The sequence below is a fragment of the Pangasianodon hypophthalmus genome, chromosome 3 (assembly GCF_027358585.1).
Source record: "Pangasianodon hypophthalmus isolate fPanHyp1 chromosome 3, fPanHyp1.pri, whole genome shotgun sequence".
NCBI lineage: Eukaryota > Metazoa > Chordata > Actinopteri > Siluriformes > Pangasiidae > Pangasianodon > Pangasianodon hypophthalmus.
Window position 1 is genome coordinate 11,917,242 of NC_069712.1, and position 23,049 is coordinate 11,940,290.

At 37.5% G+C, this 23,049-nt stretch overlaps 1 protein-coding gene across 2 annotated transcripts in view; it reads right to left on the minus strand.

The window, feature by feature from the left end:
- Positions 1-248: 248 nt before the first annotated feature.
- The window catches only part of LOC113538140 (gamma-aminobutyric acid receptor subunit pi), a 56,579-nt gene continuing 33,778 nt past the window's right edge, over positions 249-23,049 (minus strand). The window contains exons 2-10 of one of the 2 annotated variants that reach the window (XM_034301829.2): positions 16,987-17,024; positions 16,279-16,391; positions 15,555-15,622; positions 13,924-14,141; positions 12,234-12,316; positions 9,020-9,157; positions 7,774-7,926; positions 6,052-6,245; positions 249-5,123 (exon numbers count right to left, since the gene is read on the minus strand). In XM_034301829.2, the coding sequence (XP_034157720.1) occupies positions 4,767-5,123; positions 6,052-6,245; positions 7,774-7,926; positions 9,020-9,157; positions 12,234-12,316; positions 13,924-14,141; positions 15,555-15,622; positions 16,279-16,318 (1,251 nt within the window). In that variant the 5' untranslated portion in view covers positions 16,319-16,391; positions 16,987-17,024 and the 3' untranslated portion in view covers positions 249-4,766. The remainder of the gene's footprint in view (positions 5,124-6,051; positions 6,246-7,773; positions 7,927-9,019; positions 9,158-12,233; positions 12,317-13,923; positions 14,142-15,554; positions 15,623-16,278; positions 16,392-16,986; positions 17,025-23,049) is intronic. The other variant, XM_026933013.3, reaches the window with a different exon arrangement.

Genomic DNA, 23,049 nt, shown 5'->3' on the forward strand with positions numbered 1-23,049 from the left:
ATGTAACTATAAACAGAGAAAAGTATAACGTGTTATTCACACCACCCCGTTGTTGATTATTTTCCTATAACAGCATGTCCATCATGTTTTTATCCTGTACGTAAATGAATCAGTTTAATGGTTTAATGTTTGGCTTTTAATTCATTATTTGAACCACAACACTTTTATCAAAAAATAAAGAGGACATTACACTTTATTTACATTATTGTTTATTATGATTACAACTTTTTCAAGAGACATCAAGAAAACATGCAGAGTGTAACAATGTATTTACATCTTTTTTTAAGCTATCTAACATCATATATGCTTTAGTGTTACAGTATACACTTTACAGTAATTTAACAATAGGAAGTCAGTTGCATCTCCAGATGTCAACACACTCCATCCATACTGTAAGCTCAGCTGGCATGTCATGCTGAAAAAACACGAAATATTTAAAAGCAATAGAATGCTACTGTATATTGTGCAAAAGGCTGGAGTCCTGCATACGGACTTGAATAGTCTGGTCTATTAACATGCTGGATGAATGTTATGAATGAGTCCCAAAATGTAATTGATTTGAGGACTCTATCTGAAACAGATAAAATGGTGGGGGGCTAAAAAACCTTTCCCAAAAAAAGTTTCAGCTTAAACCAAAAAATCAGCAGCTTAAAAAGACAGAAAGATCTTTACTGAGAATCATTTGTGCTCTTTTATGGTCGGATTGCTTTTTCTTACTAAACAATATGCACATGCTATTTTGTTGAATAATCTGGCACTGATATGCATTTAATTATATCAATATAAACCACTCAACTGTTTTATCAAAGGACACCTATATAAGTGACAGTTTTGCTTTGCACAAGGTAATGCAACTTTATAACAAGAAAATCAGCATAACTTCTAACTTCTATTGCGAGTCTAGTAACTATTATATATAAATTAAATCCTGGATGCTCCATTTAGTATTTGCTGCAACCAGCCAGCTAAATGTCACTACTGTAATAGCAAAAGATTTATAATAACAGCTCCCCTATTACAATGTTTCGAACGTTTTTTCCACCATGTTCTCCTTTAATAAACTCACAACCAGTTCTCTGTAACTGTGGCACAGTTTCAGCTTTTCAGCACTACAGCTTTAAAATCTCAGAAGCTTAAGGCATGTCCACTGTGATGTACACTGTGATGACCACGCATGCAGCTGCAGCTCTACAACATGAGCTAGAGCTGGAGTAATGGACAACTGACATGGCTTTATAGATAAATTTATGCCGTAGTAAAATGAAGGGGACTGAGGTTTTACCACGAATCAAAATGCATTTTAAAATGTCTTCTTACTCCAGCTTCACTAGTAAATTTCCTCATGTTTTTTCTTTATTTTTGGCAACATCAGCATGTCAAAAAAATTTTGACTTATCTAAAAATTTTCACATTCTCTGAGAATTCTGATTTATCACCTCAATATTCTGACTTTTAATCTCAAAAGTTTGATATATGATGATAGAGATACACAAATAGCGAAAGTAATTAGTCCTTTTTAATCTTATCTAAGCTTATCTTATGATCAATGTCTGAAAATGGGATCAAAGGTCAGGGGCTAGTTCTTATTAACCAGTAACAAATGTTCTCTAAAAAATTACATTCAACATAATTTTATTTTGGTCTACAAAGTAAAATAAATTGATATAATTTGAGAAGAAGTTATAAGTTAAACTACTAACTACTACTAAGTCAAAACATATTGTAAGTCAAAATTTTCAGATAACTCAGACTTGTATGATAATAAGTCGGAATTCTGAGATAATTCAGAATGTTAAACATAATACTTCAGAATTTTAAAGATCATATGTGACAATTTTGAGATAATAAGTCAAGACTTTGAGTTAAGTCCAAATTCTTTGATAATAACATCAGAATTTTAAAGATAATAAGGAATTTTGAGGTAATAAGTCTGATTTTCTTAAAAAAAAAAAAAAAAAAAAGTAGTTCAGCATACTGCTGCTGCCGAAAATCTTTTTAAAATGGAGTTCCATTCAATTCTGTTTACCTCATAAAAGATTATTGTTAAAATGTCCATGAATCCATATTGTAGACATGATTTTCAAATGTATTTTACATTATATAAGCATGGATGGCCTACAGTAGATACCATTTTTTCCTTTGAATTTTTACAAATGTATACAGTTTAAAATTACATATATTAATAAACATAAAATATGTGGCATAACATTATGTATTGCCATGTATTGTGTAAAGCCAGAAAGGAAAAAACATGAATCAAGCACATCTAGTGGGGTGGGGGTAGGGGTAAATGAATGCCAAGTGAAAGCTCCTACCTCGATGTTGAGCTCTTTAGAAGTTGATTGAAATTTTAGTATGGCTGCCGTGCTGTCCTTTAATCTTAACAGGATGAACAGCTGTCACATCTTTAGTCAGTCATCCTCTTTTATCTGCTTCACATTTCATATAATCAATATGGCCATTTTTTTAACGTGCTGCAGGTAAGGCTTATGGTTGGACTAAATCTCGGAGGGGTGCCACATTTAAGAGGCAATCTCTGCCTAGGACAGAAAGATTAATCTGTGCTGGGAGATCCAACTGTAGAAGAATATTAATGCCATTCAGAAAATCAAACACTTGTTTGCTTGTCTGCTAAAAAGGGAGAATGTTGCAGTTGGCTGTTTTTCTCTTCCAGTTTCACCCTTATAAGGCAGTATGTATTAATTAGGTATATCTTATTGTTTAGATCAAATCTTACAAGGCTTGTCGCAGGGTCATATCACACAGTGCCACAAATCCATGTTTATTTATTATTATCAGAATGTATTTTTGATATACTTCAAAGCACTTTTGTAAGTCGCTCTGGATAAGGGCGTCTGCCAAATGCCATAAATGTAAGTGTAAATGTAAATTTTGCAAAATTATACAGCTTCCTAAAGAAGTGATTTACTAACACAAAGTGTCCCTAACTGTCCAAGCAATCTAGTCCCCTGTCAAGGGTACAGAGGATACTGTAAGGTGGTCCCCAAGCTCCTGTTTGTACCGTTTCTCTGCAACCAGACATGATCTTGGCACTTTTCCTGCTTGTAAAATGGACTACATAATGAATAATTTAATACCAAATCATATAAAACGATTTACACTGGCTTGCGCTGAGAGTTGATCCTCATAATGTGTGAGAGAGGGAGGGAGCCCGGGCCAGAAATTTTACTGAGGCAATAAAAAAGAGCAATAGCTTCAGTTTGCCCCCTGTAGCACTGACCAGAATTTCAGCCAGCTCACTAACTCAGAGCAAATCCCTCCACTGGCAGAACCAATAACTGGAAACACGGTAATGCACGGACAAGAAGGGAAGAACGCATTACATGTCTGCGGCACATGAGGACAATACTATAAAATGTTGATGCTCAAATATATATCGATAAATCATTAGCAGAGGCACCAACATCTACGGTTTAGCTGGAGCAGTTAAGATTTTTGAACCATTGCTACAGCAATACTGGAAAACTATGCATTCCTGCTTTCTCAGCAGTCTGACCAAATGCAAATAAAATTCCCCTGGCTGGAAAAAAAAAACAATTCTCTCAAGGGGAAAAGACATGAGATGTGAAAAACACATTTGCTTCTGGTAGCAGTAGGCTGAATTTAGCTGATTTTGAATGGCCCGTGAGGAATATAGAGAGGTGAAAAAACTGTGGCAGAGCTAACATATAGTAGATATGTGCAACTCAACAGTATCAAGTGATCAATTAGAAATCTGGCTGAATTTGAAATTGGAATTGAAACGAGTTCATAATTTTCTGCAAAAAAAATATCATAATCTCATGCAAAATGTGCTAGGTAGAATGTACTTTTTTATTTTTAAAAAAATTTTTGCATTTCTGGGTTGACAGACAAATCACTTAATAATAAAAGTGCTCATTGTATTGTGCTGTGGGTTTAATATATTCCTACAGCACTTATTTTTTGATAAATACAAAGAGTATTTTGTGTTCCTCTTTGAGCAGACTAGGTGTTTCTTTTGTATGACGTTTTCCTTTCAGGTCAGTTATGAAAGTTTACAGATCATCAAAGTCTATATGCCCAGATCTACAAAAAAAAGTCAGTTAATCAACAGTAAATAGGTTTCACTACATTTTTAGATGATTTATTATTATGTGCAACATGTGGCAATTGTTTGGACTGAAGACCGGACATGCATTTTAATTTTATAACAATTGTATAAAGTAAGCATTTACACTAAGCTGGTTGCTTAAAAATCCAAACCTTTCTGCAGATTGAAGTTAAATATCAGTTCAGCCAGTGCATGTTTTATCATTAATCCATCAAGCCACCTTGTTCACTGGCTTACGCTAGGGGATTTGTGGAAAAAAAAAAATCCCTTATTATATTATATTTTTTCTTGTATATTGTTGGCACCTCTGCATTGCAGATGAAATCAAATGGCATCTCAATGTCTTAATCTTAATCAGCCTCTTTCTCTTGCATGTTATTGCATCATTTTAGCATGTTACACCTTCAGCAGTTTCTGTAAAAGAATTGCAAACCTGATCCACAAAATGGTTAATTTGTGAGAAGAACTTGCACACCCACTCAGGCAAGTAAAATAATGCAAAATAAAAAAAACTCTCACACTCACACCATCATGCATACTGTTACTTCCATTCGGATTTTCAACAACCAAAAGAAAAACCCAGACATATACAGAAACTAAGATCGCTTCATGCTCAGTCAGACATGAGGTGCACCCTCTTTCATCATAACTCCCACCAACACTCTGAGGCGTATTAAAAGTACAGATAGTAAGTCCAGTAGAGCAGGTTGACTACGATAAAGGATAGGGGAAATGTTACACGAGAGTAGTTGTCTATGTAGTGTGGATTCTCCACGTGACAGCAGTTCACAGAGCGGAGCATCTGTCGTATGAGGGACAGGCTTCTGATGCAGCGGTTAAGAGGATCCTCCAGGGCCTCCGGGGTCCTAGGCTCTGGGTGAGAAGGGGTTTGGGCCATGAGATCAGGCTCTCCGCTAGGGGTCGATGTGGACGCAGGGGTTGGAGAGTCCTTACGGCGTTTTGCTCGCCTGGAATCACTGGCAATGGTGGTGACAATGCCGTTCATCTCCTCTTCACAGTCCTGCATGTGCTGAGATGCAGAGAGACAGTATGATAACCAGAATTTTTTTAAATATCAGGTCGTTTGCAAATTGCGATGCTATCAAAGTTATCGTTATCTCATAACAAATCCTACACTGAATAAAAATAGCTTAAAATGGTGATCTAACCAAAAATGTGAGGGAAAACTGATCTACACTTTTTCCCTCACCATACCATTCAGTTTCTATAAACATGGAAATTAGAAACACCACCAACCTGACATACTCCATTCCCTCTCCTGATAAACTAGTGCTGTATGCCCTGCATATTGGAATATGATTGGCTTTTATACTTTATGACACAATTACACATGACCTTTCGTATGTTCCATACTAACTTAGATCATTAACTACCACTGTTCCTTAAAGCCATGATTCTCAAATGGGGTCTGTGATGTGCATCGAGGGAGATCCCTGAGTCTATTGCTTTTTTTAAAACCACTTGACAGTGGTGGAGATTATATGAACTAGTATCAAGGTTGTTATGGTTATTATTTAGTTATCATAGTTGTAAGTCATATTGACTGGTCACTTGGCTAATCTAGGGTTCATCTAAGTAACTCAATCACTCAATAACTTCACATGTATAAATAACTTTAAATTTAATCTAATTGTGCTACTAATAAGATACAGTGTTTTGAATCTACATCTGGGTGAGTGGAAAGTTCAGGAATACAAAGCTTTAATGGCTAAAATAAATTAATATGATGGTAGATATTTGCCCTGTTGTTCTTAAAATTTATTCTGGAAGATGTCCCTGGATGCAAAAAGTTTGAGAACGTCAGCCTTAAAGAATTGGCCAAACTGGTGCCATGGCAATTTTAACACTCAGAGAAAAGGGTGTTAATTATTAAAATAAAATTATTCTCATAAATGATAATGTAGTAATCACAGGCAAAAAATTGACTGTGGTCTCACCGTAAGTGCACTGTTGCAATCTGGGTGGTGGAGTGTGCAGAAGTGAGCAACAGCATACTCTATCAAAGCTCCAAAGATGAAACTGAAACAAATTCCCAAATACACGTCTATTGCCTTGATGAAGCAGTTAGCGTTGGGTAGAGACGTCCTTGCACCCATCATCAGAGTGGTCATCGTTAACACTGTTGTAACACCTTTAACGGTGAAAAATAAACACAAAAACATGACAGGCAAGAAGGTGACAAAACAGCTCTGACTATGACTTTGATAAGGAAGTGGTTTACCAACCTAACAAAGGAATCAGAGCTGCCCAAACTAAAGTTTCAGGTGGAGCAGTTTTCCTAAAATCCCTGGATAGCTTCATTTCCAAAATATGAAAGGTAATTAGAATTTGATATGAAACAAACTCTGCTATGAAGAAATAAGAACTGACAAATAGATTTTTACCAAAATGGTAGTGGAGCTTTGTAACTCATTTATAAGAGTTCTTACTGAGTTTCATTTCATAGACTGTTATCAGGAATACTCACCTGGGGATTTGTTGTATGATCATTTTTTGTTTGAGCTAATACTGCTTTGCACATGGGCTTATGATGATATGTAGCTGTAATCTCACTGAACTGATTCAGAGGTCTGATTATAAGCATTTGTACATGAACTGTTTAAAAAAAGGAAAGGCTGTAGCTGTTTAAATATGAAAATATTTCAAGACTACTACATCTATGTTTCTATGTTTCACCGTTCTGCATCTTGTTGTTTTTTGTAATATCGCCTTGGGTTTCCTTTTGTTAAGTTTGCACTTCAGTTTCAATCTCAGTTTATATGAAGCATGGGTAATAGTAGTTAACTGACTCCATCATGTTGACCAGCAGCCAGTGAAGAATGTTAAAGATGATAATGTTAAAGAATGATAAAGCTAGTATTGTTTGCAACTATGTTAGCCATCCAAATGCCATTGTAGAACACCACAGTTCCTAAAATATACTGGTTGTAACTATAAATAGCATCAAGAAAAAGAAAATGAGGACACATGTGTGGCTAATACTATATTCAGTCATGTAGCTAGGTTAACATCATTCATATCAATTATATGTTGATAATTCAGATTAAGAAATGTGCTGTCTCAAAGCCTAATTCAGGGAAGGGGGGTTCCCTTGCAATAGCATAGGCATCCTCCTTTTTTCTTTTCCTCTTCCTAATTCATGCCTAGCACAGGACACTGTTAGGAAATGTCAACATTTAGATCTCAGATCAACACAATAATACATTGTATTAACTAGCAGTGCTAATAAGATGCATCATTCAAGTCACATGCATTTCTTTATATTACCATGTGATTTTATCTCTCTTCATTTGCCGCCTATGTCATTGCTGTGTTTCCTGATTGTGTCCATGTGTTCTGGGTCTGATCTCCATTGTGTGTCTGCCTTGTTAGGTCCAAGCATTCGTTTCCTGTGGTCCCTGACCTTTGTTTCTCGTATTGTGTCCTATCCTGTTTTACTGTTACCTAGCTGTGCTCTGAGCCCTGGTATGGAAAGTGACATTGCCAGTGATTCCTAGTTAGGCTTTAATAAATATCATGCTTTTACACATGTGTTTCCTGCCTCATACAACTGCATGTTACATATGTACTCTTTTTTTTTTTCACATCAGCATTAAAGACTTAAAGTTTGACTGCATAGACACAACTGGTAAAGCATGTGATTGAAGGAGATAATGTACCTATACATATGCGAGCAGGCACAGATGACTGGCTGATCCAGAAGGACACCCAGGAGAGCACGACTAGCAGACTGGAGGGCACGTAGGTTTCCAGGATGAAGTAGAGGATGCTTCTCTTCAGCTCAAAGTGGAATATGAGTTTAGGATAATTACCTGTGAGGAAATACATTGTATCGTTAATTTAAAATAAATTTGTCTTATTTGTCTAAAATACTTTCAAACATGGAAAAACCTTGTCTGAGGAACTATTTCGACTTAGAAATTCTCATATTAATATTGCCATAACTAATATTTTATTCTTAAAGTTCACAACCACAAGCAATCACAGGCCTTTCAAAGAACAAAAACATAACAAAAAGTATTATAGTCTTGTATATTTGAGCATACACATTGACTTTCATTGCATTGTTAACATTAGCTTGAAAGTAAACTGTTTCTAAACTGATGTTAAAAGGTGCAATAGTCATTTAAAAAAGAAAATCTTACTATTACAAATGAAATAGAAGAATATGTAGAACCTGATAAACAAAAGGTTTGGGCCATGGCCTCAGCACAAGGCTATAACATGTCTGAGGAAACCCATTTGGAAAACTGCCTTCCAGTCCAGAATGCTTGTTTGTGTTTACATGGTCCTCTTGTCAGTCATTTTATAGACACTCCCCAAGGCCCCTTCATACCACCTCATCTCAGTCTGAAATTGGCAAGTGCCCAGCACTATCAATCAGCTTAATGGTCTTTAGCTCGTTTAGATTTCGGTTAGATCTTTTAGCTAGTTAGCATGCTAACTCTAGTTTAACCACTGTAGGTTATGGGGCGGGGCTTTGTGTACATGGGTGGGGATGGGGGGCAGGCTTAATGAGTAAAAAAAAAATCATTCAAATTTGATTCAACTCTACCTACTTACCCGTTAGACAAATCTTACCCAATGCACCTTAAGTCCTTACCATGTTGTTTCCTCTTGGGCCTTTGATTATTATCATTATTCCTTAAGATTAGTGGCATAAAAGAATGTTCTCTCAAATGATAGAGCAGTTCTTGCTGAAACTCACACAAAGTTTGAGTCACTAACCACAACTAAGATGTACAACATGAATAATATACAGATACTCTATTATAAATCTAAAGAGAAGATGACACATGGACTAATGTTATATTGTATTCAATTATTTAAGTTAATTGGCTGCATCCAAAAGAACATGAAGAAACCTTATTTATATTATTGGAAATGTGCTGAGTATGTGGGTACCTGTCTCATACACAGCCTCTGAGGCAGAAGTGTAATGATCCTCTACTGTGTACTGGGCCAGACGCAGAGTGTCCAACCCACTGACTGAATCATTGCCTCTTGCCCAGTAAAACATCACATCATTGACATTATAACCCCCTGATGGAGAGAGAGAAAGCGAGGTTACACAGGATCACTGAAAAGAATGAGATTTGTGAGGTATCAGACGCTGGTGCAGAATTATAATAAATTCATATGTGTTAGATTAATAGCAGATACATCTAGCCATAAACTGTTATAGTATTCATAATTGAAGATTCACGATGAAACATTAAATTCTTGTGCTATATTGAGCTGTAGCACACCACTGAAAGCAGTATCAATGTATTTCCTCAAGAGGGAGCTCTGTAATAAAAAGTGATCAAACACTGTAATCTGACTTACTACAGCTCATAACACTCACAGTACACACAGCTCTTGCTAATGTGCAATCTCACACAAATCCCCTCAAGGGAAAAAGCGGGATGATTAAATATATTATTATTTCATATAGTATAACTGGATAGTGACTATATGCGCTGCTTTCAGACTTTCTCTCTTTACGGGTCCATGATATAGACATATCGGTTCTAACCTCCTTCTCTAGGCCCTGTGATATTAAAGAAATCTCGCACAACAACATGAAGGCAATCTGTACTAAATAAGGCTCCATGTTAGTCAATTGTCATAGGAAGTAAACTAGGTATCAGTAGCCAGTACAGTGAAGTAACTAGACAGAGTAAAGTTTGTAATGAAAAATACAGTATGTTCTACATAAGATCTTACATAACATAACCTAACTCTAAACTAAATCTGAGTGACTTTCAACACTTCTGCTAAAACAAAACCTTTCACAGTGCCATGTTTTCATTAAAGAACAAAACTTTTTTCGTGACTTTTTTTTACTTAACCATCAGTAATAAATAAATATTTCAGCATAATCCGAATTCAAAAGCTATCTACACAGGTGCGAAGTCAACTTTGTAGTTTATAGCTTAGTACAGTTTCTGTTTCTGTACTGTCATGGATTTGCTGATTCACAAACAGGCCAATAGCAGCAGATATTTAAGAATTAAACACACAGCATTGTTGAATTCTCGATTCCAATTGGTCGGAAGTTGTTGGTAAAGTTGGTAAACAGCAGTTCTGACAGTATTCCAGCTCCAAGACAAGTTTATACTAATACGCGAGTTCTAATACACTATTGTTTCTTATATGGTGAAGTTTTCTGTGACGAGATGTTTATTTAGCATTTATAGGAGGAGTCTCTGGTGTCAGCACTTTATAACCATCAGAGGTCTTTCTGTTTAGAAACATGCTGCATTATTATTTTGTCTTATTAAGCTCAAGAGAGAGAAAAAAAAGAGAGACTGGTGAGGAAACGACATTATAATGTAAGATATTATAATGTAAGTGATAACAAGAACTTGTTTTGGGGAAGTTCCAGAGCATTAAATGTAAAAACACTGATAAAATTATGATGTGACATTCTTTAATAAAAATTATAGTTGTTGGCAAATTGCTATGGTATAAAAGGAATAAAACATGTCAAGGCATGCTTTTACAGGAAAATAATGAAGTTTGGTGTGGTAGCAGGTGTGGTATTGCATCCCACCACCCTATTATTTGTTATTTTCATATAACAGCACATACTGTAATGTTTTATTCCTTACTTATTACACACTCCTGGTGATCCTTAAAAAAAGATCCTCAGATAAAGTCCTTAGATAAAGTCGACTTTTGAGTGAAAAAGCTTTGGAAAGGGGAATGATAATTAATCATGTCATGTCATTCAAAGATGCATACCTTAAAAAGCAACAGATTGTATCACTGTGGTTAAAGTTTAGCTAATCTTTTAAGGCAAGATTAAATGAAAATCATATATTGTTCTTCTGTTTCAATGTATTTACAAGTGAAAGAGTTCAGTGTTTTAAAAAAAAAATTGCTAGATGATTACTGAGGGTGGGGGAAGGGGAGGTGAAATGTAACATGATATTATTATTTATCAAAAATTAGAAGTTTAGTGGCTGGCAAAGGTCAGTGCATTCTGATGCAAGACTACATACAGACAAGATTTCCATATTTAAAGCGACTGATATTGATGTGTTGTGAACAATACAACCGGTGATATGAAGTAGCAAGATAAGAGATATGTTTTTAAAATATGGTTGTCTTTAAAAGGTGATTTGTGTGAAACTAATAATCTTTGTCTTTCTATATCAGGGAATATTCTAAATTGCAATTTCAAACTTTATGCCAATATCATGGTAATGTTATTATTAGGTATCACTACAAATTATGCTAAATATTGTATGCAGTCTTGCAATGTATGTAGAGTAATTTCAGTATAACATTGCAAATTTTTTGTGCACTTGTGTTTTTTGTGTGTGTGTGGGGGGGGGGGGGCGGGGGGGGGGGGGGTTGTTGTGGGTGGGAGATACAATATGTTGGAAGAACTAAATATGTGGGAGGACTTGATCTGCCTCTCTCTCTCTAGCTCTCTCTCACTCTCTCTCTTGCTCTCTCGCTCTCTGGTTCTTTCACTCTCATTGCAGCTTACATAACGATTAACAGAAACCATGACAGAAGCTCAATCCAAAACGCACATGCACGAGAGAGAGAGAGAGAGAGAGAGAGAGAGAGAGAGAGAGAGCAAGAGAAAGAGAGAGAGAGAGGGGACCACAAAAGGGTTTACAAGCTTGGAGGATTTAGAGGATAAAATTTGCAAACTGGTTTCAGGAGTAGCCATATTGACCCAAATAAATTGACTGTCACCAAATATCACACACTCCTACAACTTCAACTGCTGTCATTACACTCTGTATCTCTCTCACAGATTGGAGAAAAGCGAGACAGCCTCATACTAATCCACACACGGAAATATTATAGTTTCCTAATTTGTGGTTATGCGTTGTTGCTGGGTTGGAGTTGATCATGAGTGTTTGGTCATGGAGATGCTCTAAGTAAAACTACACACGTGCATCTTTAGCAGGCAAACTCATCCACTTTTGAAGTATAACCACACCACGCATTATGAAATATGAAACAGATTATATAGCCGTACATTGCTGATGCGACAAGCAAGAGCTGAGGAATAAAAAAAGAGCCTATAGCTTGTTGCCACAGCAACGCTCTCATTAATGCCTTAGAAAAGAGTGAGAAAGAGAGAGTGAAAAAGAAAGTGTGTTGCTCTTACAGCTTTCCAGTTGTAGTGTGCATGTCTGTTTATCCATGGGGTATTTAGTCAGGTCCATGTTGCAGGCCACAGTGGTGGTGATCCTGGAGAAATACATAAACACACATGAAATATTAATGCTTCATTAATGCTGAAATATTCAGAAACTTGCCAGAGTAAGACATCTTAGCTTGTGTGTGTTCGCCTGAATCCATTTCTGCTTTCAAATCAATATGTAATATCAGTACTACATTATTTGGAGGGAGAATCTCATTGATCCTCTTTTTTCTAAGCACGTACACATACACTCCATCTCTCAATTAAGTCACATTCCTTTTAGATGGATAAATTACCACTTTTAGATGCAGTCTTAGCTCCCAAATGTAATTATGTAGAAATATGAATACTACTTTTTTTATTTTTTTTGCTGACTAAACAAAAAATCAGTAAACCTGCCATACTAAACAGCTCTACACCTCAGACACTTACACACACACACACACACACACACACACACACACACACACACACACACACACACACACACACACACACACACACACACACACTTCTTAGCGCGTGCACACACACACACACACACACAACTTCCTCATTCATAATGCTACAATGCCTCATGTTACATGCCTCTTGTATGTAGTGGCAGAAAAACAACTAAATGTAACGCAGATGTATATACACTCACTGGCTACTTCATTAGAACTGCCATTAGTAACACCTGTATACCTACACATTCATGCAATTATTAAATCATGTGGCAGCATAAAATTATTCAGATGCAGGTCAAGAGCTATGAGGTCAAGAGCAAGAGTCTCTAAACACAGTATAGTGCAAAAAAAACATCCAGTGAATGGCAGTTCTGCAGGCAGAAACACCTTTCTGATGAGACTGGTTCGCAATGACAGAAAGGCTACACCAACTCAAATAACCACTCTTTATAACCATGGTGATCAGAAAAGCATCTCAGAATACTCAACATGCCGAACCTTGCAGATGGGCTACACAGCAGAAGAGCACATCGGTTTTCTCTCCTGTCAGCCAAAAACGGGAATCTAGGGCTATAATGGGCACAGACTCATTGAAACTGGGTTGTTTAAGATTGGAAAAAGACTAGGCAATGTTTTGGCAGTCTTCAACTGTCCTGTTTATGTGAGCTTATGCCCACTGTAGACTGAAATTTCTATTCTTGGCTGATAGAAGTGAAACTCAGTATGTTTCTTTTTTTGCCCTTGTCCATCTACTGTTCTGTAGTCCATCTGCTTCCAGGTTAACCTTTGGACTGAGCTGGTAAAACTGAAGTACCAATATAGACTTGCTTCCTCTTTTCATTACCAGTTCATGCTCTGCTAATACACACTGGGATCGTGATGAAGATACAGTACTGTCCAAAAATTTCTCTCAAACCAATCAACATGTTTATTGTCTCATAGCAGCGTATTTGTACTGTACATTTGTTTGTGGTTTTCGTTGCCAAATTCTTGCATGTGAAAAACCTGTGATTATAAGACTTTTTACTTTAACCCTGTTTGCCTGTGATTTAGGCTCTGAGTATAAACCTGACTGTTAACTGTGCCTGTATATGGACTATGACTGATCATTGAGAAAGCCCATGCATTTACATAAATAACATCTCACATTTAGGTTTAGGTTCACTGCCATCATTTAGTGGCTGAGTGGAAATAGGTCGCCTCACCGGAGAGCGTAAAGCACAGTCCCGTTGGGGAAGATTCGGATCAGCCGGTTCTCCACTGTGATATCATGCAGGAAAGACTTCTTGGAATCCACAATGAAGGTATCAGGAACCCAGAGCAGCTCCACCAGACGCCCATCCAGACTCAAGCTCTTATTGCCTTCAAACACCAGCCTCTCATCTGTCCAGCGCTGCCGCAGGAAGATGGTGGCAGTGTAGTCCTACACAGGAGAATCAGTGACTCAACGTTACTGTGGTGAACCACATAACAGACTAAAATTACTTCATTGAAGTACAATGAGTATTTCATTGAATTTGACAGTGGAAATCTGCATAACAAAACAATCAGGTCAATAACTTCAACATACATGCTAGAAGACATGCATCAGGCCTCTTCTCTGTACCAGCAACAAAGTGGTGGAACGAATTTCTCCCATCTGTCTTCAAACAAAGACACAACACTCTTCCTCTTCACCAAGCACAGAGACTGAAGACCAACCTCTTCACCAAGCACAAAGACTGAAGACCAACCTCTTCACCAAGCACAAGGCTTGGAGATCTGTCTCTTCACCAAGCACAAAGACTGAAGACCAACCTCTTCACCAAGTACAAGGCTTGGAGATCTGTCTCTTCACCAAGCACAAAGACTGAAGACCAACCTCTTCACCAAGTACAAGGCTTGGAGATCTGTCTCTTCACCAAGCACAAAGACTGAAGACCGACCTCTTCATCAAGCTCTTCAGAACTACTCAATCAAAGAAACCTTGACTTGTACTGTTTTGGTTGCTGTGCTAATTTGTTGTACTGAGTTTTCTTTATCAGAGCTTTATCTTGAGAGCATTCTTAGATCCTGGCCTCTTCCTAGCATGAGGATGTTTTTGATGGAGGCTACAAAGCACTTCTGTAAGTTCTCTCAATAAGAGCGTCTGCCAAATGCTCTACATAGTTGTAAATATGTGGAACTTTTAATGGCAGATGTCCATTCTGAAGTGATCAAGTGATCATGAGTGTGCCCTACTCCCTCCAAAGATGGCGTCCGTTAAAGTGAGAACCCCGGAGGGTTCACTCAGAAGGGGTTGAAATTAATAGCCACTTGACTGTCATTTTATAAAGCTGAATCCAGTGGGATTTTTGTCTCACTATCACAGACACATGCAAACATGAACAAGTTTCTCAGTTTAATAATGAATAAATGAATAAATAGACTAAGGCACATCCCCTCACTGCCACCATTTAATTTTGGAGCTGCCATTCAATTGGTCAGATTTTCTACATTTAAAGGGGGGAAACAAATACAAATGCAAAAAGTTATTGGCTTTTACTTGAGGTAGTGACAAAAACATGAAACCTACATCAAACACTACTGTAATACTCTCAGCTGTTTCATTCATTTTTGTTACAATTCAATATTACTAAATATAATATTTTGAAACTACTATTTAAGCCTTCTGTTGCCATTGCCATTTTTAACCATTCAGCATAAAAATATCAGGATAAAAATCACAGGAGCAAAGTGTTCATCTGGTTCCCTTGTTCAAAACATTATCAAATAATAATGAAAAAAAAAAACAGTTTTAGTATTGAGCGTGTTCTTTTTTTTTTCTTCATTCTTTTAATTTTTAAAATTTTCTCACCATGTTGATCTCTGATATTGTGTCAATGCTGGCAATGTCCAAACTCATTCCCACAGTGACAGGGCCATCTGCAGAAAATGTGGAATAAAAAGGAGAGACAAAGCAATATGTTGCATGTTTATGGCTCCCAACAAATATCATTTAGATGATGAATGAGCATTCCTAACTATTCCTGGCAGAATAAACAATATTACCACTCACTGTGAAACTTGCACAGAAAGTTAGAGGTACATAAAGCCAAAAAATATATAATAATGCAGTGCTGATAGAACAGATTAAACAAAATTACTTTTCAAATAATCATAGCTGTGTTTTTCAGTTTCTCACCTTAAATAAAGATACATATCTAATCATGCCCTATCTTCTCTGTTAAAGTGCATCTCATGAGGCAACTGCAGAATTCATCAGGATAGAAAGTGTTAGAGTTGGATGTTATTTTGGTGGGTAGGAGAAGACTGGCTGGAAGAGCAGGCACAGGGTGGTGCCATGGTGAAGAGATAATGAAAGATTCTTTTTGAAGAGACACACAAAAAGACAGCTGACTGACAAATGCTAGTTGTGGGTAAGAAATAGATGCAGTGTGGAATCTACTGTATCATTTGAGATTTGTGTGTGACATGAATGTGGAGTTTCTCATGTCTCAATTGAGATCAAAATATTTAGTAAAAGTCATTGTTAATTTAATTAGTTTCTGCATGTGTGTATGAACATAGACTTTGCTTACTGTCAAAGAAAGGCCTCAGGTACTTGTTGTATCCTTTCATCAGCTTCTGAATGGTAGGAGGCAGAATCTCTCCTTCCTTCACCTCAGCACTCAGCAGTGGCTCCTCCAGGATGCTGCCGGCACGTAGGGAGAAAAAATGAAGGGAAGGCGAGAAGGAAACCAAATCTTTCGGTCTCTTTTTTTTCTGATGTGATAGCTGGGGGCTCCAGCTCCTGCTGAACTATGCCACATTAGTGGAGCAGTGGAGTGATGATGAGTGCGGCGTTACAGCCAAAATTGCATACTAACAGAGAACAGGAGATTAAAGCTTCCAAAAAAGCTTTAAATTAGAAGCTTGTGTGTGAGAAGCAAGGTTCTTGTGTAAGGGAAAGAGAAATGTGTATTTCATAATTGGACAGGTAGTACACAGCACTGGGATATTCCCAACAGTGTGTTGACATACCATTTTTGGATTCACTAATAGAGTACCAGCAATGTTTCAGAATTTTACATCTAGGATCATTATTTCCCAAGTTTTGTAATGAGGATTTTGCAAAGCCCAGAATAATATGCATCCACAGCAGGATAGAGTATTTATAGAATATGGTGCTTAGCACAGACTGATATTTAATGCATGACAAATCTTCAAGCGCAAGGCTACAGTGTAAAATACAATGGGTGAGAAGGTTGTTTAACGAAATAAAGTGAGCACATTGATTTAATACCCACCCATGCTCTTTATCTAAGCCAGCTACTACAGTATGGCTCTGAAAAAGCAAAAGTTCATAGTTTAATCATTTTTTGCAAAATTTTCTGCATAATGATTATCCTCTAGCTCAGGAGTTTCTCTTTTTTGTCAGCTAAACCCCTTCAATCTAATTTATTTGCCTCAAGTATCCCCTGAGATTTCAGACAGGGAAACATTAAGTGAAACATTCACTTTCTGATTTTTTTTTTTTTTTTTAACTCATCTGCTTTCACTGCTGTTTGAAGTTACGCAACTGTCCTTGAAACATTCAACTGGTTTTGTGTCCAGGTTTCCAAAGCTGGCTTCATACTTTGCACCACATACATAAATACATACATACATATATAGAGAGAGATAGATAGATAGATACTTTTACTGACAATTTATCTGTCCATTTTCATAAATTTAAAGGCATTAATTAGTATTATATAGTAGTATTATATAATTAAAATTTAACTTAAATGACAGTGACATTTCCATCACAGTCTCACGAATCCCTGGTTTGGGAACCCCTGCTATAGACTACTGTACATATTCATTGTTAAATGGAGGTTTGTAAGTAATCATAAACTAATGAACATAAACCTATATACACATTTATAACAAAACATTAAAATGGTTGGCTGGCTGGGAATATAATATAGGGAAGAGTAAAAATTCATTACATAAACACCTTAGAGAGCAAAAACTCTGGCTGTCTTGTGATAGGTTTAATCCACAGGTATCTGGATTCTCTAATGCATGTGATATGTTATTAACTTAATACATAGTGTTCCGATATATACTTTTTCTGCAAAATGATTGTATGAAGCTGTTCCAAATAATTAATAAGAATAATATAATGTGCCTTCACATCAATGTTTTGGGCTGAAGAAAATGCAGGGTTCTGCAGGCTCCACAGTGAATGGTAGGAGGAGCCTGCTGATGGGACTTTGGCATTCTGTGAGTTGAGCACTCAAGCATGTAGAGATAGTGCTAAAGAATTAGCCGTTATCATACTTTGACACGCTGAGAGAAAAAAAGGGTGTTGAGGTCTTGGTCTAGTTTCACACGCACTCATTCTCTCCACACATACATTCAAATGTACTGTACGTCACTGTAGTTTTATGTCAGAGGTTTTGTGTGGGGGTGACAATGTATAACTCCTGCCCTGCTTGTGACTGTGTATTGTTGCAGGAAAGCTGTGTTACCCAATATAAGACACCCACACACACCCACACACACCCACACACACCCACACACACCCACACACACCCACACACACCCACACACACCCACACACACCCACACACACCCACACACACCCACACATTGAAAGCATCCAGATTGACAATGCAACTTGGGATTGTCATTATTATTTTATTTCTGGAAGCACAGGTGTGGCAAGCGCTAATTTTCAATATGTTGAAAGTGAAATATAAAAATAAAAACAGGCATAAATAAAATAAATAAAATCATAAAGTAAAGCCATTGCAAATTAAAATATAACTAGTAAAATATAACTAGATTAAATATTTAAAAACAGTCTAGCATAAAAATAAATGTGTCCAATTTCAAGGTCCTCTGACTCATATTCCAGGTGTGTAGAGCAACTGTGTGGAGCATTGCATCACTTTCTCTCATATACAACAGATCAAAAGACGGATGCTCCAGTCTGAATTGATTTAACGCAGGAAGAGCAGGTGAAAAAGACAGAAGGAGAGGGAGAGAGCGCATATAAACAGAAATGTGTCCGTCTGAATACAAGCCATGGAATAATAACGATGCGATCATTTCCCCACAGATATATTACACTCCTGTCTGGTGGTATTACATTGCCCTTCATCATTCTAAGCTTGGAGCTGCTCACAGATGAAACCCAGGCAGAAACACATGGAGGTCAGTTTGAAGTCATGTAATTATGGGAAATCCTAGAGCTCATAAACATGAGCCAGCACAATCAAACTGGCAGAAGTGGAGGGTGCTGATGGCTGTTGAGGGAATTCATTTTGGAAGAACAGGAAGGATTTCCACATGGTGTAATGGATTTAACCTCCAACCTGCAGTGCAAGAAGCACGAGCCTCTCTTTCATTTTTCAGGTTTCTCCTAGCTTCTGCTCTCTGTCTCTCTCACTCAACTCCCTTTTGATTGACACAAAGTCAGAGAACTTATGACAGCTATCATAATGGCAACAGTGGCATAATGACAACTTCTGCACAGCACCGTCAACCTTCTCGATCATAATGAAATATGCAATATTGAAAAAATGTCACGTTCCTACAAAAAAAATATATATATATTCATTAGATAGATAGATAGATAGATAGACAAACAGACAGATGTGTATGTATATGTGTGTCTGTCTATATATACACATAGGATCATGCTTTGATATACACACAACGTCCACTTTAATAGGAACACCTGTACACCTGCTCATTTATGCAGTTGTCCAATCAGCCAATCATATGGCAGCAGCGTAATGCAAATCGTGCAGCTACAGATCAAAAGCTTCAGTTAATGTTCACATCAAACATCAGAATGGTGGAAAATATGATATCTGTGACTTTAACCGTGGCATAGTTGTTGGTGCCAGATGGGCTGGTCTGAGTATTTCACAAACTGCTTTTTGTGTATTTCACACACAGTAGTCTCTAGAGTTTACACAGAATGGTGCAAAAAACATCTTGTGATCAGAGATCTGCTGGCTGAAACATCTTGTTGATGAGAGAGATCAGAGGAGAATGGCCAGACTGGTTTGAGCTGACAGGAAACCTAGAGTATCTCAAATAAGCACTCTTTACAACCGTGGTGAGTAGAAAAGCATCTCAAAATGCACAACACATCAAACCTTGAGGTGCATGAGCTACAACATCAAAAGATCCCATCAGGTTCCACTCCTGTCAGATAAGAACAAGAATCTGAGGCTGTCATGGGCACAGACTCACCCAAACTGGGCAGTTGAAGACCTGAAAAAAGACCAGGTAATTTTTTCAAATCTTTGACTGCCCAATTTATGTGAGCCTGTGCCCATGATAGCCTCAGATTCCTGTTCTTGGCTAACAGGAGTGGAACCCAGTGTAGCCCCTCTGCCTCAAGTTTTGATATTTTGTGGATGCTGAGAAGCTTTTCTGCTCACCACAGTTGTAAAGAGGGATTATTATGGCCATTTTCCTCTGACCTCTCTTATCATTAAGCTGTTTCTGCCCTCAGAACTGTCACCCACTTTTTTTTGTTTAGTTTTTCACACCATTCTATGTTAGCTCTAGAGACTATGGTGTTCTGGGGCCCGTTCTTCATACGTCGCTTATTACATCCGAGATCAAAAGACACATCCGAGATGCTATGATCCAGCTAATTATTATCTGGCTAATTAGGTTCTTCGAACACACCTGTTGTTGATGATTAGTATGGCTGGATTGAGTTATCTGAGATCATTGCGCGTTCAGGCGCTGGTTTAAAAGGGGCTATGTATCGAGAGTAGAAACACTGATCAGCAGCGCTGCTATTGGTTGCCCACAATGGCCAAAGAGCATGCCCACTTTTTCTCAGCGACAGAACAAGAACTCTTAATGGAAGGCTATGGCAAGTTCCACAATTTAATAAAAACATCAGGGAACACCTCAAAGGCTGCAAAGGCCAGGAGAGAGGGTTGGCAAAAAGTTGCAGACAAATTAAATGCATAAGTAGTGACGGTGTTAGATGTTTTTATCACTTATTACAGTATATATTATGTACTTTTTTTTTTTAATTTTCATAATTACTTTAATCTTTTATATTAGAGCCACCATGGGACCCAAATACAAGAATATTCTACAAAATGGTAATATTAACTACATATACTTTTCATGTACTGTATGTGTACTGTTGTATACATTAAGTTCTCCGCATCTCCAATACTGTAAAGGAAAGTGCCACTCGCAAACAACCTCAACGCGATGCACCCAGTTTGTGCTGTTGTTAAAGCCCTACTCCGACGAGTCGAACTTTTAATATGAGGTTCCAACAAATTAATTATGGAAATGACACCCTCACGTGAAAAACGATATCTTTCAAAAAGTGTACTATCGCGCTGTGCTAATGCATCCTGTCTGTCTCGCAAAACGCGATTAATTCTAGAAGCTCTGCGAATTATCCTCGCACCTTCCACAACAGGTTGCTCTTGTAAAAACAGGCAAGACATGGCTGCAGCAGACTTCCCGTATCACCTCCGCTTATAAAGCCATGATCTAATCCTGTTTACATGAAATAAGCATGCTCCCGAGCAGGTTTAAGCTTACCGACCCGTTGCTATGACAACAACTTCAGGATGAGCGTCGAAGAACCAAATAATCCAAGATCATGCCAAATCGTCAACAATCAAATCCAGCTAACTGAGTTAGCGACGTACGAAGAACGGGCCCCTGTTCTCACTAGAGCAATCTGCCATAGTGCTACAGGTGCATTCACATGATGAAACAAGAAAATAATCTCAGCTAAAATAATGGCTGCTCTCTATACATGTCAAATTCTTTGAAAAGTTGATTTTGGATTTAGGTAACTAATTATATTTTAAGGTATATTTATATAATTCAAGACTTTAACTTTCCATGGCACTTCTCCTCCATGTGACCACTTCATATTTGTTAATGACCCCTTAGATGCCCAAAGTATCAAGTTAACCTAGTTGTAGACACGAGTAGCAAAGCTTGTCCAAAAGGCACTGTGATTAGATGCAGCTTTACTATGTAAAACAAGTAGAACTGCGGACTGAACTGTTTATACCTGTAAACAAGAGGAATACCATATTCAAAACCTTCATTCCATTCAAAATATTTATTGAGTCAATAACCTAACTGTGATGTAACTTCATTACTTGACTACACTATCTAATTAGCTCACTCACTCTCACTCACTTTCAGTAACTGCTTTATCCTGGTCAAGGTCATTGTGAATCCAGAGCCAATCCCAAGAACACTGGATATGAGGTATATGAGATGCCAGTCCATCACACAGCATCAGTCACACATAAATTTGACAATTTATTGGACACGTTATCACAGCTAAACTACCAATGTACACGTAGAGGGATGTTTAGGGAGGTAGGAGGATATCAAAGAACCCAGAAGAAACCAACGTGGACATGGGGACAACATGCAAAACTCCACACAGTCAGTAACCCAAGCTCAGGATCGAACTGAGAACCCTGGAGCTGTGAGGGAGCAAGGCTACCTAATTACTACACTAGGTAGTTGGCAATCCTGTATTACTCTGCACATAATTCAAAAGAAATAGAAAACTCACCAAGGATGTCTTGTAATTAATTGTTCTTGCTGCCAAGGGCAAGTGCTTTCCTACTGAAATTCTACAGGAAACTAATAGTAAAAAGTGTTTATGAGAGCCAAGAATGTAAATCTACACCTGCTGGCAAGTCCTGATGGTTTAAGGTGTTACAGTTGATATTGTGTTTATTAAATGTGATTTTTCTTGTGTAGAATATGAACAACAAACTCCCAAAGCATGATCCTACACTATTTGACTGTATGTTGTGGCCTTGGGATGGCATTTACAATGAATTTTACGTGTGATATCTTCCACTGTTTATCAAATCTGGATCAAATAGGATCAAATCTGTGCTTCCTGTTTTAGACATTGTTGAGGAGGGGAACGAAAAAAATTGTTTTTACTTTTCTTATAGTCCTCTGTCTGATGCTTTCTCTGTAAAAGCTCAATATCTGTAGCACAACTCAATCTGGGTGTATTTTATAGCATTTTGTTCTCTCATAATGTAGTGGTTTTACAGTGGTGTTGGTAAGAGCATCCCTCTGGATTGGATATAACCAAAGACTGTCCATTGGTTATATAAGATATAACCAAAGACTGTCCATTTTTAACAGACATGCTGTATGGTAAGCCCACTCAGCCAGCGGCCCACTGGCCAAATCCGGCCCACTTCAATTTTTAAATGACCCATGGGAGTTATGTAACAGTGGTCTTATATCTACAGTATTGTACAAGCAAATCAGTAAATATAGGTCATACTATTTGTAGGCGATATTGAAATCAACCACACTGGTGAAAATCT